The sequence below is a fragment of the Cavia porcellus genome, unplaced genomic scaffold, assembly GCF_034190915.1.
Source record: "Cavia porcellus strain 051 isolate PalLab524CR breed Dunkin Hartley unplaced genomic scaffold, mCavPor4.1 scaffold_1, whole genome shotgun sequence".
Classification (NCBI taxonomy): domain Eukaryota; kingdom Metazoa; phylum Chordata; class Mammalia; order Rodentia; family Caviidae; genus Cavia; species Cavia porcellus.
In genome coordinates this window covers 69827939-69846386 of record NW_026947484.1, presented here as the reverse complement: position 1 = coordinate 69846386, position 18448 = coordinate 69827939, and the positions used below count along the sequence as shown (strand labels likewise).

Sequence of the window (18448 nt, the reverse complement as noted above, 5' to 3'; positions counted from 1 at the left end):
AATGTTAAATGAGATTTTCTAGACATAAAACAAATACATGTTTTGATAATAACCAACATTTGCTGTGTGTGTGTGTGTGTGTGTGTGTGTGTGTGTGTGTGTGTGTGTGAAATTTAATTCAGCCTTCAGACCAACTCTTATGACACAGATGTTTATTATCCTCAGCTCACAGATGGGAAAACCAATGCCTAAGGTCACACAGCGGGTACAAAGCAGAACTGGAACATGAGCCCAGGCTCTCTGGCTCTAGACGCCTTACTCTTACACCCTGTCCTAAGCATTCTCTCCAAAGGAAAGGAAAGGAAGCCACCTCTAGTCTTGTTTTTGAAACTACGTATTTTAAATTCAAACTTAACAGAATCTGAGTCTATTTCTTAAGTTCACTTAAGTATTGGTTAAAATCTTAGGTTTAGAAGATAAACACAGATTAGATCTGAAGCTGAAGGAATGACTGAATTACTCACTCAAAACCTACCAGTGCGGTATAAAAACAGGATTTCAACCTTACTCATGCAGAAGAGCTAACTGGGCTCAAGAATCAGAAGCAATGAGCTGCAGTTCAAGTCCTCAGGGCTGCTGGCTGACCAAATGGAGTCCTCTGCAAAGCAGAATAAATCTGGCTAGGAAGCAGCCAGTGCCTAGGGACACTAAGGTAACCAGTTGCAGACTCCAGCCTGCAACATGGCATAACTCAGGTGTTTGGCAGCTTCCAAGTGTCCCAGAGCCATTGTCTGAAGGCCCAGTGCTCTTAAGGCCAGCCTCAGCCCATTTCTGGAGTCTTTCTGACCAAAGAGGCAGGAGTGCTGGGTGCTGCTCTCCTTGCCAGTTTGATGTGTGACTTGTGAGATGGACTCCTGGGTGTTTACTGCAGTGATGATCTTTCCTTCTTCATTTCGCTTTGACTGCCCACAGTACAGACCACCACCACCCGAGGTGACGTTCTGTCTCCCACTGGACCTGCAGGCCTGCTCCAAACCTATTCTCTCCCTAAGTCTTACCCACAGAAGGTCCCCTACCCTCTAACTCCAACAGAACTAGAAACTTCCCTCCACTATTATACATTTTCACTTGCTCCACTGTGCATTCAGGGTATGATAATTCCAGATTTGTTGCTGTTGCTGTTATTGCTGCTGTTGTTAAAAAGACAAGGTCTACCACACTGCTCAGGGTAACCCTGAACCCCTAGGCTCAAGTGATCCTGCTGCCCCTTTGGTAGCTGAGATTACTGCACCTGGTTCGAGGCTTTGATGACTTTATATAAAGCAAGAAGGGTCACTCAGTTTGAAATATGTGAAATGCCAGTGAAGAGCAAGTTTTCTGTGAGCTAGGAAGAGAGCAGGGAACTGCGGCAGACATGCAGTGACCCTCGGAGACAAAGGGAAAGAGGGCAGCAGAGCAGGGACTGCCAGGCTGGGGGGCAGAGGCCTCCAGCCGTTAGCTTTCATTCTGGCGTTGTTTTCCATGGCGGTGACCATCTAGGTTGCAGAGAACATGTGCCATATTAACAAATCGGTTTTTAAAAATATATTTCAATGTGTGATTTGAGAGGCAGATTTTGGGGAGGGGGACTGGGGTGTAGGTTAGAGACACAGTACTTGTCTAACATCTGAAAGGCTGCAACCTCCAGTCCCACAACATAAACACACAAACTGGCAGGTTTCCACAGCAACAAATACTACTTTAATTGACAACCTATTGTTTCCCTCTTGGTCCTAGCCCGCCAGTGCCCAACAGGCAAGTTTGAAATGTGAGGGTATCACATGGGTGCAAAACAGGTCTTGGAGGAGAGCAGCCCTGATTTCACCCCATTTAAGTCAATGGAACTTTTAAAGTGACAGTGACAAGTGTCAGGCCCCATGTTGTTTTATCATGTTTTGGCAGAACCTAAAGCAAATCCCTGTCCTTTTAATCCTTTTAGAGTCTTGAAAATTTTGCAGTCAGAAAGTCAGGCACTGTGAATGACTGGGGCTGAGATAAAAATGTGATTAAGATTTTCTACCCAGTCACAATGGATGTTGTTCTAGGAGAGATTTACTTGGAGAAAAGCAGAGCTCTCAGAGGCATACCCGGGAGTCTGAGTTTCCGGCAGCAGGAGTTGCAGCGATGTTTTGCAATGAAGTTTCTAATTGCATCTTCCCCCAGATTGGCTGGCCCAAACACCATTCCTCTTGATCTAGAGGAAATAGCAGAATATCAATTAGATCACAGCTGAAAAAAAAAGAGCCCCACTAGGATTCTCCGAGACACCGAACAGTCTCCCATAGTAACCCAGTAACTTGAAGGGGACCACAAAGAACAGAGCACTTTGGGGAAGCAACAATGTTAGGTTTGCAAATTTAAAATTCAAATGTACTTAAATCTTTGTGCCCAACTCCAAGACCTACTGTGAAACTCAGTTCAACGCTAATCTGATAGGAGAGTGAGTTTTCTATGTACCACATTTTTAAAAAAATGCAGTGAAACCCTTTTTAATGCATATGGGGTGAGAGAATGACATTCATTACCAAATGTTCTTCTAGAATACTGGAAAGGTAAGGTATAAAGTAAAGTAAACTTGCTACTGGGGCACATCTTCTACAAAGTGCAGATATAGTGTGCTGTTGAAGTTCTATGCTTTTCTTAAAGTAACCATCCACCTGACTGGCCCCAGAGCCGTATGTGTGGCTTTTTAGAGACCACTTTGTATCCCGCAAACTCCGTAATGGGGCTGTTTATGATACAAGACTATTAGATGATGTGTCTGTACATAAATCATGTTTGCTCAATTTAAGTGACAAAATTACAAATAGAGTCAGAGTCAGCAAGACCCATTTCAAATACTCTATCATTATACCAGACCCCTGGCAGACTCCAGGTTCACTATTTGTCCATTTAGGGTACCTTCTATGGCACAACCATTCTTGCCATAAGACACTGCACTACACCAGAAATGCTTCTGCAGAAACTTTATGGAAGCTAGCATTTTACTTTAATGACATGCAGAGTGGAAACAGCACATTTTAAAATCTGAACTCAATTACCACTCCAGTAAATACCACGTCTTAAGAAAAAAGCAAAGCAAACGATCGCAAAAGGAAACAATAAACTTCACTTCTAAGGAATGCGGTTTTTCAAAAGGGACATGGTGTAAAAATGGACTCTCTCCCATCCAAGTCCTGAAACATTTATCTCAATTTCCACTTCCTTTTGGCAGAGAGACAGTTGCTGCTCTGAAGAGGTGCCAAGCGCAGAACGAGGGCTGATGTCAGTTTGATCTCGGGTTGCCTCTTTGCAGAGCAGCAAGTAGGTGGAGAAAACCTCTTGGGAAGGGTGGAAAGACACTGGGGATTAGCTTTCCTGGCCACTCAATCGCTCCCACAAAGGACAGCTCTGGTGGCATTTCCCCAGCTGCATAAACTGCCTCTTGTTAACGCTGCCTCTCTCTCAGTCCATCTGGTAAGACACCGCTTCGGTAAGGTGAAACTGAAGGTGACGAAAAAGTAAGCTCACTCGGTATTTGGAGCACAGCGCTCCAGTTCCACTGCCGTGAAAAATGCAGGCACTGGTGTAGCCGTTAACGTGGAAGAGTTCCTTCTGGTAGTCTCATAGTGTGACCTTCCTACACTACTTCACTTGCTTGTTTTATGCCCAGCAATCATGAAAATCTCCAGCTTAGAAGCACAACATTGATTCTTCAATAAAAGCTATAAACTAAATCATTCCTCTCATGAGCTTTGTGCAAGCTGAAACAAAAGGATGAAAGTCACTGCAACATACATTATCAAGGGTCAGACAGCTCCCCATGCCGCACAGAGAGAGGGGTGAAGGCACAGGCATTTGCATTCACACCCCAGAGCATGCCTACTCAGACAACCAAGTTTTCAGAAGTAAGTAAATAAAATATAACTAGCTGTTTTCCAGATTATTCACGACCCAGGAAAAGCAGTGGTAGTTTGGTTCTACGTGCAAGAAACACTAATTAGAGCTCATAGACTCACTGAAGAACATCTTCGTTTCATACTTGCCAAATGCCCCAAACTTCAGGAGAGTAAGCTACAGAGATACGATTCCAAGTCACCAATGAACAAGGCTGAAGGCTAGGTGAAGGTAAGAGACAGCTGGCCGGGTCAGGAGATGATGGGTATCAGAAACAAAATTAGAATTTATACCACAAGAACACCTGCACTTTTGAAAGAAAACTGTTTCCTGGCCCCTTATCCTCCCGGCCAGTTACAATTGTCGGGAGGCTCAGTTCTCCCCCTGGGGAACTAGGATGGGCAATGATTACTTCCACGTTGCTGCTGAGGCTGAAATAAACAGCATATATGACAGCACCTACTTCCACTGGTGCTTCTCAACCTCTAATCTAACCAGATTGCCAGAGGATGATGGGAAAATTCAGATCCTGGCTCGGGAGGTTCAGGGAGCATATGGAGAATCTGCATTTGTAACCATCTCCACCCATGCTGGTGTTGTTGGACCATGGTCTACACTCAAGGCAGCAAGAGCTTCTGACACAGACAGCAGTCGAACACATGAGCCACATTCAACTCATTAAACTGACTAATCAGTCACGACACAACTCTTGTTATTGTTCCTATGAAAACCTACTGCAACCAAAATTGAATGACGCCACACAATCAGGCAGGACACAACAACATCATCCTATCTGTTTCTAGAATCCTGTCCTCAGCCCACAGACAATAAGGTTGCTAAGGTTGCTACAAAACAAAAATGCTGGAGTTCTCAACTCTGACTGCCCACAGAACCACATGGGGAACTTCTACAAAAAAAAGAAAACAAGAAAGAAAGAAAAAGAAAAAAAGAAAGAAATCAGGGCCTTACCTGCAGAAATTCTACCTGGAGACCAATTGTGAGCATTTTTTTAATTCCCCAGGTGATGCTAATGGAAGTTGAAACCTACTTCTTACACAATGCAATTAAACATGTAACTGTCAAGTGGGATTATACAATCTTAGAATCCAAGAGGATGGACCATTCAGGTCATATTAGGTGATATATGCCAATGTCAAAATTTGATGAATGATAAGAGTATACATAAACTTGGTTCATTATACAGGCAAAAAATTTTCCCTAAAACATTATAAAGTACTCAGAATAAGGCTCCCGCTATAAACACTTGAGCTTTGGGGCTACTAAGGAAATAATATTCTTAACTGAAAGTACTTTAGCTCTGCTGAAGCGAAAGTAATACTTGTTTATCTGTAGCCTAAGGATTAATACACAGACTCCACAGTCAAACAATCAACATAGGAATTCGATGATACAGGGAGATAATATGGGTCAACTTCCTCTTCTCTAGCTCACCTATACCAGTCAAACATCAAACACACTTCTAGGACATGTTCTATTCGGCATTAAAGCCTATTGATGGGATCATATTTGGGTGCAGGAAAATGGCTCAGGAAAAGAAAACAGCTTTAGACCAGCAAACATCTATAAAAGGAGTTCAAGAGGAGAAAAAGTGTAATTTTCAGATTCTGTTGTGTCAGGATTGCCCTCTTATGTAGTTTCATACATAAATGTTACCATTTAGGGGCAGGTATATAGAAGGGATGATGACTAGGAAGTAGTAATGTGTATGTGAACATTTCTCTGGACCATCAGATCAGAATTTTCTAGGAACCTGTTAGAAATATGGATGGTTTGCCCCCCTCTAAATGGCAGCATCAGAAACTCTGGGCAGGGGAGCCAGCAGCCCGTGCTTAAGAACCATCCTGGCTACTACGGTGCAGGTTCACACTGAGGACCACAGCTGTCTGCCACACCGCCTGGGATCATCACTGCTCTGGATTCCACCTTTGACAGAACAACACTGGATCCTTTAGTGGCCAGTCTTCCACAAAGCCTGCCAATGGGACAGAATGCCCCTGGGAATTCAAAGGCCAGGCAGGGAACGCCTTCCTCCATGTGACTCGGCTCCACCGGTGCTTCAGAGTAAGCCCGGCATTTTGACCTCTTACTGCTTTGCTGTGCGTCAGCACACTTTACGCCTTCAGTCTCCATTTGTAAGCATGGATGGAAGATGCCAACCAGGGCAAGCTGCAATGATTCCACGGTGAAGACGACAAGGAAAGCTGTTTTCCTGTGTACACTGCTTTCATGTTCATGTCAAAGCTTATTGGAGCTAAACACATGCATATTTCTCTTATTATCTGGGACCCTTTCCCCCAGAAAACTGAGTTGAATTTGCAACTTGCATATATTGCATTTATTATTTTCATCCATGTTTTGCAACCCAACTCCAGATTTAATTTCATTTTGTTTCCATGTTTTATTTCTACCCTCATTTCATAATCTATGCTCTTTTAAAAACATTATTGTTATAGGTCAATATATGAAAGCTGCCTCAAAGACTTCTGGGATTTCAGGAACAGGCTATGTTTATAAATTATTTTTAAAATATGCCATTTAAACATTTATGCAATGTACACGTGCACTGAAACATTACATGGGACCCCATTAATATGTACAATTCTATACTTTACATGTTGAAAAATACATTTTAAAAACATAAAAGTTAAGCAGAATTTATGAAATAATAGCACATAAGTGGACTTACTGTTTGTCTTCAGGTTTTATAACAGATGGATCTGTCAGATTTTCCCCAACACCTCAAAAGAAGAAACAAAATTCATTTAGCAATAGTGGTTTCATTTTCATAGAAATTCAAGGAAATAGTAACCAAATTATAGTTTTTCTCAAGTTTATAATCACTTTGTAGTAAATCAAAAATCATACAAATTGAATGTACTATAAAAATTCTCCAGGAATATTTGGAAAGTCTTAATTATGCACTGTCTTTCACAACTCCTTCGTGTTATAATAAACTTGTAGGCCACAAACAAGTATTTCAGTGATGTGTTCATAGTTACTGATTGTCTTAGTTACTCTTCTCTTGTTGCTGAGACAAAATACCCAATGCCCAAAATTAAGGAAGGGAAAGTTTATTTTAGCTCACAGTTTGTGTAGGTTTTAGTCCATGCTCAACTGGTGCCAAGAAAGAAAGGTTCTTGGCAGAGAGCAACAGCTCAAGGTGGTGGAAGACAGCAAAAGCAGCAAGATCCAAGTGGGAGGAGCAAAAGAACAAGCCTCTTTCTCTCCCTTATATTGAATGCAGGCTGCCCACCCCAGGATGGGTGGAGCACTCACACCTCTAATCCTAGCGTTGGACCATGAATCAATGACAAACTCTGGGATCCCCCCCATCACTTCAAGAGCCTTTGGGGGGATTTCCAGATATAAGCCGTAACACTGAGAATGGCATGCCATTCATTTGCTGATATATACTATACTACATTCTAATTTTATTTCCTTTAATGCTAAGCAACTATAAAAGAAAGGTATTAGCCTCATTTTACACTTTGGGTTTGTCTATATGTTTGTTTGTTTTAAGAGGGTCTCACTATGCAGGTCAGGCTGGCCTTGAACTCACTACATAGCCCAAGCTGGCTGCAAACCCTTGGTGATCCTTCCACCTCAGGCACTTGAGTGATGGGATCACAGGCATGTGCCGCAATGCCCAGGCTCATTTTCCATTCTGTCCTCACTTTACATCAGTGAAAACAATGATGCTCAAAAGGATGAAGTCATTTGCCAGAGGCTGCTCAGTCCACAGTGGTCGGAGCAGAAACAAGCTGGGGCAAACCTGGTGCTCCTCCCATGGGCTATAGCCCTGTACTGGGCTTGTCAGGGATCAGCAAGCACTATGTGGTACTGTAGGTATGGTCTGTGCTCTACCGAAGACACACACCAAAAACTACATAAACGGCATTTATCAATGACAAGTAAAACCAACTCCAATTGTTCATGTAGGTGCTTGTTGAGAAAATCTGCAAAATATAAGCTTACACTATGAGCATTTTTCTGAATGCATGCATCTCAGTAAGATTTACTTTGTGGGAAGCAACACCAAAACCTAAAATTTAAAGCTGAAACTTATCAAAATAGGGACCAACACATAAGGTGACTCTCTGTTATAAAATACAAGTGGTGAGGAGCCTGTTCTCCGAAGATGGTAACATTTCAAACAGCTAAGTGAATGCAGAGCTGGGCAAAACCCAACAGTTCCTCAAATCAGTCGAACCAGCACTTATTGTCTTTAATTAAAGAGATTACTTTGTAGGAAGAGTATTCAAAACTTAGGTAAATGTTTAACATTATTATGTAGCTCTACTTGTAAGAAAATACTCTTATTTTATACCAATTATTTTCAGGGGTTTTTACTGTGTTCTGAAAAAAATAAACTCCTTATAGTCTTTTCCCCTAAGAAACTAATTTCCTTAGGAAAGTAACTCAGAGCACCCAGAAGTTTGGAGTAAGAATATTCACCATTGTTTGTCATGATATTCTTTGCCATTGTTCTCAAATACTGTTTTAATACACATAGTTAAATATATAGGATGATGAAGACAATTAGGGACATTAAAATACAGCTACATAAGGATACTTTTTAAAGTTCTGTAGTGTACATGCTGCCTCATTAATACAGTAAACAACAGGATTTCGCCCAAGTCTGCTAATTACTATAACATCCAACAAGTGACAAACAGAAACAGTAATTTTAGGTATTGGCCAATATTCCACTGTGCTACATTAATATCTGTAATATTTATTACGAACAGTCACAGGTACTATTACTATCACTGAGGATTGTAGTCTACATTATAACTGAAGAAAATGATGCATCTAAGTTACAAGCTAAAGAATAATATATTTTATCATCAAAGTCCACAGACTCTGAATTCTACTCACAAACGCTTTACTACTTCTTGGCTTAGAAATTCTTCACACTGATTTTGAATAGGGAAAGAAAAAACAAGGCTAAACAGCTCAAACAAAGTTCACAAAACATCTTTGCTACAAACTGTACCAACTGCAAGGCAAAATAAATAAACTGGACTGCATAAAGCTTAAAAGTTTCTGTTATACAGATTCAATGCAATCCCAATCAAAATTCCAATAGCATATCTTACAGAATCAGAGAAAACAAACCTAAAATTCATCTAGAATCAGAACAGATCTAGAATAGCAAAAGCAATCCTGGGCAACAAAGATAAGATGGGGGCATCATAATCCCTGACTTGAAATTGTACTACAAAGCTACTGTGATAAAAATAGTGTGGTATAGGCAAAAAAAAAAAAGACGTGAAGGTGAGTGTAATAGATTAGAAGGTGCAGGCACACTAAGCTACCTTATCTTTAACGAAGGTGCCAAACACATTCACTGGATGGAAGATAGCATTTTTAATAAATGGTGCTGGGAAAACTGGCTTTCTACATACCAAAGACTAAAACTGGACCCATATCTTTCACCATGTACTAAGCTAAAATCAGAATGAATTACAGATCTTAATATTAAAACAGAAACATTAAATCTGCTGGAATATAGAATAGGTAAAAACTCTTGAAGACACTGGTGTAGGCAAAGACTTTATGAATAAAACTCAAATTGAACAGTACTTACTACAATGAATCAACAAATGGGATCTCATCTTACTGAAAAGCTTTTGCACAGCAAGAGAAACCACCAACAGAGTGAAGACACAACTCACAGTGTGGGAGAAAATGTTTGCCAGCTGTTCCTCAGATAAAGGATTACTATCAAGAATGTATAAAGAAATAATATTTAAAAATAAGTCCTCTCAGCTGTAAAGACCCAATCCAAAAATGGGCATCTGAGATGAACACACACTCTCAGATGAAGAAATACAAACAGCAAATAAATTCATGAAAAATGTTCAACAACACTGGTCATTCGATAGATGCAAAACAACACTGAGATTCCACCTCACCCCAGAAAGAATGGCCAGTACAAAGAAAACAACCAAGAACAAACGCTGGAGGGGCTGTGGGGAAAAAGGAACCCCTCTCCACTATTGGTGGGTATGCAGACTGTGCAACACTGTGGAAATCCCTCAAAAAACTAGGGTTGGAGGTCCCATTTGACCCAGCTATTCGCCTTCTGGGTATCTTCCCAGAAGAATTAAAAACATTGTACCACAGCAATGTATATGCACCCATGCTTATAGCAGCACAGTTTATAATAGCCAGATCTTGGAAACAGCCTAAATGCCCACTGACAGGGATGGATACAAAAGATGTGGTATGTATATGTAATGGACTACTACTCAGCCATAAAGAATAATAAACTGGACACTTTTAAAAGTAAATGAGTGTGCCTTGAGAACATACTTATTAGTGAAATAAGACACGTGTAAATTCATAGATGAAACTAATGAAAAGTATGATAAGCTGAAAGAAAAAACATGTACATGTGTATGCATATAAAAAATAGTTAAGGTAATTTTTAAAAAGCAGCATAATGGCCTCCTTTGTCTTCTACATGGCCTGTTCAGAAGCAAATGTAGTGCCTCCTCCACTGGACAACTCTGTGGTTCTGCCTTCTCTCCTACTCCTTGACCCAGTCTCTCAGTCCCAGAAAGAATGACCTCAGCCAAATCAATGACTCGGGTCACACCTGCCTTTACTTTAACCCACTGTGAGCCATTCTGAGTTGACTTTGGGATGTCTCAAGAAATTTTTGATGTGCTATAAAGTTTGGGGTTTTTGCATGTAGATATCCAGCTGTTCCAGTATATTTATTGAAGGTACAACTGATTCTCCACTTCATTGCTCTTGCATCTTTGCCAGAAACCAATCGTTTGCTATGTGAATATCTATTTTGGGACTTCATATTGGTACCTTGATGGTTTGTCATCTTGATATCAATGCTGTTCTGTCCTGAATGTTGTAACTTTGTGATTAAGTTGTGGGATTGGGAAGGGTTGGAGCTCTAATTCTGTTCCTTTATCAAAGTTGTTTAGACTGCTGGGGATTTAGCTCAGCGGCATAAGCGCCTGCCTTGCAAGCGCATGGTCACGAGTTTGATCCCTGGTACCAATAAAAAAAAAAGTTGTTTAGACTGTTCTGAGCCTTATGCATTTCTACAGAAATGTAAGAATCAAAAAATTAATTTTTATGAAAAATGATGTTGGCATTCTGATAAGGAATTGTGTTTTCTGATCTTTATTATTTTCCTCCATTTGTTTTTTGTTTTATTCTGTCTTTTGTTTCTAATTTCTTAAGGAAAGATAAGGGGATATTTCATAACTTCTTTTCTAACAAATCAAGAGATCAAAAGGGCAACTCACAGAATAGGAGAAAGTATTAGTAACCATATGTTTGATAAGGTATTGATATCTTGAGTTCATACAGAATTCCTAAAACTTAAAAGCAAAATGCCAAACAAGCCACCTTCTTCAGACACTTCTCCAAAGAATACACACAAATTACCAATGTGCTTTTGCAAAGATTCTTCGCATCACTAATGATTAGGAAAATGTAAATCAGAAGTACAATGAAATACCATCTTACGATAATTACAATTTTTAAAAATGCTTTGCTCTCCCTGAGTCACAGGAACAGGCTGGGATCTTTATCCTTTTGTCATCAGAAGGATCAGCTGAGAGGGACCCTGCCATTCTAACCATCAAGTAAGGAAACAGGACAACTCTGTCTCTGTCTTTAGAGAGAATGACAGCTACATATCCTTTACTTGTTGAACCACAGACCTAATTGTTAAGTCTGCAGTTTATAGCAATAATGAAACCTTCAGCATAACGGAGAAGTAAGCCATACAGTACACTTAAGCTAGGAATATACACAGTCGCTACAGAAGTAATATCAACCAGGAAAAGACAAGTTCTGTGGAGAAAGAAAGTCTATGAAAATCACCTACGATCCGGTTTACTTCAAATCTTGTTGCTTGTTAGACCCAGAAGTCGAAGAACACAGCCTCCACCCACTGTCCCCTCTTTTTAGGTGTGGATCTGAGTAGTTTCCCATGCTTCTCTGAAGCCCATGCTCTCATCCAGAAGTGTGATATTGTGAGCTTTATCTCATAGCGCTGTGAGGATTAAATGAATTATTACACATGCGCCGCTCAGTAAAGTGACCCTGGAGAAGCCAAGGAAAGCTAACTGCTATTTTTGTTATCTTTATCCTATCAAGGGCCACTTGGGCAGCAAAATTTGATTTTCCTGCTACTGTAAAATGATGATTCTGTTGATCTTAGGGGGTGTAGCCCAGTGGCAAGGTACTTGCCTGCATGAGGCCCTGGATTGGATCCCCAGTTCTACAAAAACAGGAGTCAGAGAAAAAAAAGAGGAGAAGGAACAGGAAGGAAGAAGAGGAGAGTAAAATGTACACAAATCACATTAACAGCTCAAAGTTTACGTAGCAAATACTCCTTCTGGCTCCCTCAGGTGGAAGAAGGATCTCCCAAAGTGGGGAGGGGGGCAGAAAGAGAGGGAGTCCCAAAGGACCCGCAGTATGGTAACATCCACACTCACAAACAAATACTAATAAACAAATGAAATGGGAAAAATCACACCACAGCACCACCGCCATTTCCAGCTCTGCGCGAACACCGCAACGGGAAAGCTGACCACAAAGCTCCTCCCATCCATAGACTGTCCTGGAAAACATGGGGCACAGGACAGGAATGAGACACTCTGCATCTAAAAGTCTCAGAGATGTTCCTCTACCAGCTCTAACAGAGTAAGAGCTCACATACTCAGGCAGGATAAAAAAATCGTGAAATTTAACTTTGGATACATCAGTGGGCATCTACGTCTGCGCAGAAACCCCCTTTTCGAGCAGCAAAATTTCTGATGATGAGGTGGATCCCAATGCTGCTGACTTTGCCTGGAAACTACATTGTGGATAAACAATTAATACTGCATCTTCAAAAGTCCTTTGAAAAATATGAGCTTAAACATTACAGGCCACTGTGATTTTTAAATACAATTGTTTTTAATTTCCATTTCTGGGAATTAAATGTTGGATTTCAAGCATGAAGATGATTCAGTCCATCACATGTAAGACTTTTTAAGTGGAAAAAGACCGGAAAACTTCAATATAATCCCAAGTGATGGGAAACTGTCCACACTGCCCCTTGGAGGAGTTCAGTTTCCTGGACTGGTGTGGCAGTTTCTGAGTTAATGACTGGCGTCCTCATGGAAGAAAACAAAGAAGAGAAGAAGGAACTGCAAGACGACTTTCTGCATGCATTTCTCCCTGTTCCCCGGAAAGCAGGAAGGAGCAGAGACCCATGCTGGTGCCTTCCTGCAGGACCACACAATGAGAGTAGATTCCCCACACTGGAAGACTGACCTCCACTGAGAGTCCACACCGAGATTCACATTACCACAAAAATAACCAGAGTTCACTAGGACTAACTGCATGCTATATATATATATATCGTCTCACTTCAGCTTTTTAATCTAATGTTTGAAGTACATATTCTTTTCCCCACTTACAAATGAGGGATGTGGGACTGCAGGTGATGGCTCCTCAGGTCAAGCAGCTAATTCCAGGAGGAGCCCACCCCCTGCAACTCTAAAGTTCTTCTTCCCCGGCTGCTACCTCTCAACCTCCACGCCTACCACCCAGGTGGGGTGGATCACCTCTCCAACAACTACCAACACAAATAAATAAAACACAAAACCAAACCTAAGCCATTAACAGATGTTGTAAATAGATCCTATGTTTCCCATTTTTCCCTTCCAACCTGATTTAGATTAAATATGATAATGCACAAAATTCTTTAGCCAAATGCCTGGCACAAAATAAGCACAACGGTACCCCAGTTCGCAATCTTAATTCCTTCCACATAGAATGAATGCTCTGCCCAGCATCATGGAAAAAATTAAGTTTGTGAACCAAGATACCACTGTACCTAGTGAATGTTAGCTTCTAGAGGTAGCAGTCGTGTAACTTCAGAATTACTATTACAGGATTCATCTTTTACCACAAATTCAAGCCTACCCAATTAGCCAGACCTCTCTGGGAAGTATCAAATATCATCATGTTCATTCTATGACATCCACTCTTCCCTTCTTTGAAGGTCAATGTTTTGACACAGTTTATTTGGAGTGGCCTAATTCTGCAATCCACATAATTGCTCAGAAAAAGAATAAAGTTAATTCCCTTTGTCCCCCAAGACTCTCAATGCAGCATTTGTTGTTTAATGTCACTTTGCATTACTAAGAGACATAAAAATCCCCAAACATAAACATCATTAAACAAAAACCTATTCAAATGGAATATCAAACACACTGAAGAGTCATCATTAATTCCATAACATTTTTCTTTGGTTGTTTTGCTGTTGTTATTTTGTTGTTGTTGATCCTGGGGTTTTTGTTTTTGCTTTCTGCTTTTTAAACAACTCCACCCAAAAATTCAGTGTACAAACAGTCAAGTACAGATGAAAGCAATCAAGCTTTTCCCAGCTGCAGCTACAAACAGACGCATTCAGCATCCACACATGGGGTGATATGGATCCAGTCCTTGCTAACTTAAAAAGCTGAATCTTGTTGGTTGATTTAATTTTGTTTATATTGCTTCCTAAAATATTATGTTCGACAGTTGGAAATACAACCCAACCCTGTGAACAATGGAAACCTCAAAGGACACAGTATATACTTGTAGTTTAAAAAGTACTTACAGTATATAACCTTGAGCGTATGACAAATTTCACAGTGATTTTGCAGTCTGCCTAGGCACTGCCCCGGTGCCCCAAGACCATCTGTTATCTCAACGTTCCCTAGCCTCCAAGCCCCGCTTTCAGCACAGAAGCCCAGAACTGGAGAGCTGAGCCAGTCACAGAGGATGAGAAAAAGGGCCAAGTTGTTTAAATGACCCATAAGGTGGTTGGACCCTCAAGGTATGAAACTCTTACAGAAATAAAAGACAGTGCAGTAAAAAGACAAGAATACGGCTAGTCAAAGCAGTTTCCATGTGTATCCTGGCTCATTTTAAGTAGCTGTGCACCCCAGGGCAGCTTAGTTAAACTTTCTGGGCCTCAGTTCTCCATATCCACCTCCAGGTGCTGTGTTTTGGGATTAAATGAGATAACTTCTGTGAAAGTTCCTGGGTTAAATCCCTTATTTAAACCAAAGTCAGTCAAGGAGCCCAAGCACTAAACGTTAACCTTAATACATATTTCATCTATCCCTGCAAGGAATCCTGCTGGAGGCCTCCGCTGCAGGATGCTGGTGGTGGGGAGACGCACTGACCAAAGACTTCCTTCTTCAGCCAGGAGGTGTAATTTCCCTGACGGTCACATCACAGGACACAGCGAAGAGGGCAAGCCAGATTATAAACAGCTGAGGCAATAAACTCAAAATCACAGAAGATGCCCAGAATTTAAACTTCCCTGTATGCATATATGCATGCCTAAGCTAAGAGTACGGCAAAGCCATAAAACAGGAAAAACTGGTACAAAAAACCATTCCTCATGGAGTTCAACATTTTAGATGCTTTTAAAACTTCAATACCCTGCCGATATTCCTCCTCAAATGAGTAGGACACAACATAGCAGGTGTTTGTTACCTTTGTTATCCCCTGACTGACATACTTTAATTTTGTTGTAGTTTTTCCTTCCTTTTATCTATGAATAAAATGGTTTTGGGGGGAAAAAATGCAGGTACCCATGTATGAGTTCTCTGAATTGAATGTCTCCACCTCCTTTCAAGACGTGATGGAACAACGCTATACACAACCTTCCTGGTTCTCCCAAGATCTCTGGGAACTCTGCCTCCCGTCTTGTCAAGTCCCGGGTCATCAGTTACCTTGCAAATCTAAAACCAGCAGCTCTCCCCTCGTGTACTCGTAGGTCCAGTGAGAGAAAGCCAACATTAGCTCCTCCAGGGTGTTGCTGGGGGTGATTTCATCTCCGTTGTTGTTGTTGTACTTCCGAAACTCCCCTGTCATATACTTCTCAACGGTCAGCCACTGGTCAGCTGAATGGCAGTAGATCAAGAAAACGTCCAGGAACCTTGAATGAAACAGAGGCCATCGATCCTTCACAAGGCAGCAAATGTGGGACTCGCCTCACAAACACACAGCAGATGAGAGAGCCCCTAACTCTGACCCATCCTGCCTGATTAACGTGCCCTTCCTGTAAGAAGGAAGAAGGGAGCATACAGGAAGGATTTTCCCATGCTCACTCACCCCTCCTCACTTTGAGAAAACTTTCCAACTCTACTGTGAGTACTGTACCCTGCTTTTCTTGCCGTGATCTACTAAGTTTCTTATAAACGAAACAATAAAGCTTTCCTATAAGTCCTCAGCACCAAAGTATGATCTGCCTTGATAAATGAACATCTATGGAAACACACGAAGTCAAAGAAAGAAGAGTTCATTCTTCCAAAGTTCCTGATTTCTTTTAAACACTAATGTATGGGGTCAGGATTTTAGCTCAGTGGCATGAATGCCTGCCTGGTAAGTGCAAGATAGTGAGTTCAATCCACTGTACCAAAAAATAAATGAATAAATAAATAAAATACTAATGGCAAAGCATGTTTAAAACAAAAATCTTCTCTCCCAAGGTCTGTTTATTAAAACTGAAATATCAGTCACAGCATCTCCCTGAGATTTGTTCAATCACATAAGTTCAATGATTTGAGCCAAGGTATCTCTGGGACATCTAATTCTTTTTACCAGTCTCCATGACTACGAAACAAAGAACTCCAAAATAAGGTCCTCACTAACTTTCCCGTGGATCTTGTACTCCCCATAACTAATGAGCTGAGAATGATTAATAGGAATTTCTACTTAAAATGAGGGCCTGAGGGCCAAGGCTTCCTTACCTTGGCGTGTAGGGGATGGTGTGTGGTTTCACTTGGTTGAAGGTATAGATCAGTTTCTGAGCAGCTCTTTGCTGCTGAATCTCCTACAAAGTGAAGAGCACCAATAAAAATACTGGTTGACTAACACATACTCAGCAATTAATGATCATGGAATCACTGAAGATTGCCTGAATGTGATAACTTCATTTGGCTTCCTCCATCCCCTACCCCCAAAACCGTAGGTCCTACAGAACAAAAATAACAAAAAGCACCACCTTCAAGCCATACATGGAGATCATGGTGTTGGATAAAGACGTAGCCAGATCTCCCTTCTGGGACCTGTCCATAAGGGCTCTGGGGCTCTAAGCTCCTGGCTTACCCGGAGGCAAAGATGAAGCACCGTGCTTTCCTGGAAGATATCGCGCCACATGCGCACCACTTCGGGAAGAAAGGACTTCACAATGAAAACCTGCCCCGGCTTGAGGACCTCATCCTCAGACCAGGTGCTGATGACTCGCATGGCTTTGCGGAGGCCTCCATCCATCTCCTCCTGGGACAGCACTTGGATCATCGCAGCTCGCCCATGCTGGGACCAGGATGACATGCTTTTGTCAAGGTTCAGAGGGGAGCTCTCCTCCAGCCTGTAGACCGTCACTTCTTCTCCTGCTGCAGAGGGAAACGAAGGTGTGGAGTCAGTGAGATCACGAGGCCTGGGACAGGAAGGCTCAAAAATCTACTCCAAATAAATTCAGTTGTCCCCAAGATCGGAGAAGAATAGGACAATGGGGGACTAGAGCAGAATATGAAGAACAGAGATCGTGGCTTCCAACGGTTAAATTGTTCTTTCCATCAACTGTAACTGGACAAAAACAATGCCAATGCAGAAAGGATATGTCTCTTCTGTTAAAAGCTTTTTTAAAATTTTTCCAATCGGATTTGATTGATGCATTTCAGTTATACACAATGATCACAGTCATTATAGAGAATCTGGACCTGTACATGGCATAACTTCTTTTTTTAACTACTCCCCTCTCCTCCTGTCAACCCTTCCTCCCCTCCCCATTTACAAAAGCTTGATTCCCATTCTTTCCTTCTTTTCTTGGTTTTTTAACCCCTTCTTTACTTTCCCCCCTCCCCTCCTTTTTTCCCTCCCCATTTGAACATTTTCTTCTGATTTCATAATACCTAATATGCATTCTGGTCTATATAATACACGTTTCAGTTTCTCACACCAGAGGCACAATACTGTTATTTAAACACGTGTGTCCAATTCGTTCCCTTAAGCATATGGTCCCAAGGTGCATACCTGTAAGTGGCTGAGTAGCATTCTATTGTATAAAAAAATAAATAAATAAACCTACATCTTCTTTTTCTGTTCACCAGTTAATGGGCATTTGGACTGTTTCAAAGATTTGGCTACTACGAACTGTAACAGCCTCTATAAGCATTGGTATGCATATACTGCTGTGGTGTGATGTTTTTAATTCCCAAGAATGGGAATATTTGGGCCAAATGGAACTTCTAGTCCTAGTTTTTTAGGGATCTCCATACTGATTTCCACAGCATTGCACCAGTCTGCACTCCCACCAACACTGGAGAAGGGTTCCTTTTTCTCCAAGAGTTGGTTTCTTGACAACAGCCATTCTTTCTGGGGTGAGATAGAGTCTCAGCATTGTTTTAATTTGCATCTTTCAAATTATCAGTGACACTGAACATTGTTTTGTGTATTTTTTTGCTGTTTGTATTTCCTTATCTGTGAAGTGTGTATTCATCTCAGGTGTCTATTTTTGGAATGGGTCTTTAAATTTGGGGTC

At 41.2% G+C, this 18448-nt stretch overlaps 1 protein-coding gene across 2 annotated transcripts in view; it reads right to left on the bottom strand.

The window, feature by feature from the left end:
* Trpm6 (transient receptor potential cation channel subfamily M member 6) overlaps positions 1-18448 on the bottom strand; it is a 141673-nt gene that overhangs the window by 1058 nt on the left and 122167 nt on the right. For both annotated transcript variants that reach the window (XM_063249709.1, XM_063249708.1), the window contains exons 34-38: positions 17014-17300; positions 16656-16738; positions 15636-15841; positions 6563-6614; positions 2067-2173 (exon numbers count right to left, since the gene is read on the bottom strand). In XM_063249709.1, the coding sequence (XP_063105779.1) occupies positions 2067-2173; positions 6563-6614; positions 15636-15841; positions 16656-16738; positions 17014-17300 (735 nt within the window). The remainder of the gene's footprint in view (positions 1-2066; positions 2174-6562; positions 6615-15635; positions 15842-16655; positions 16739-17013; positions 17301-18448) is intronic.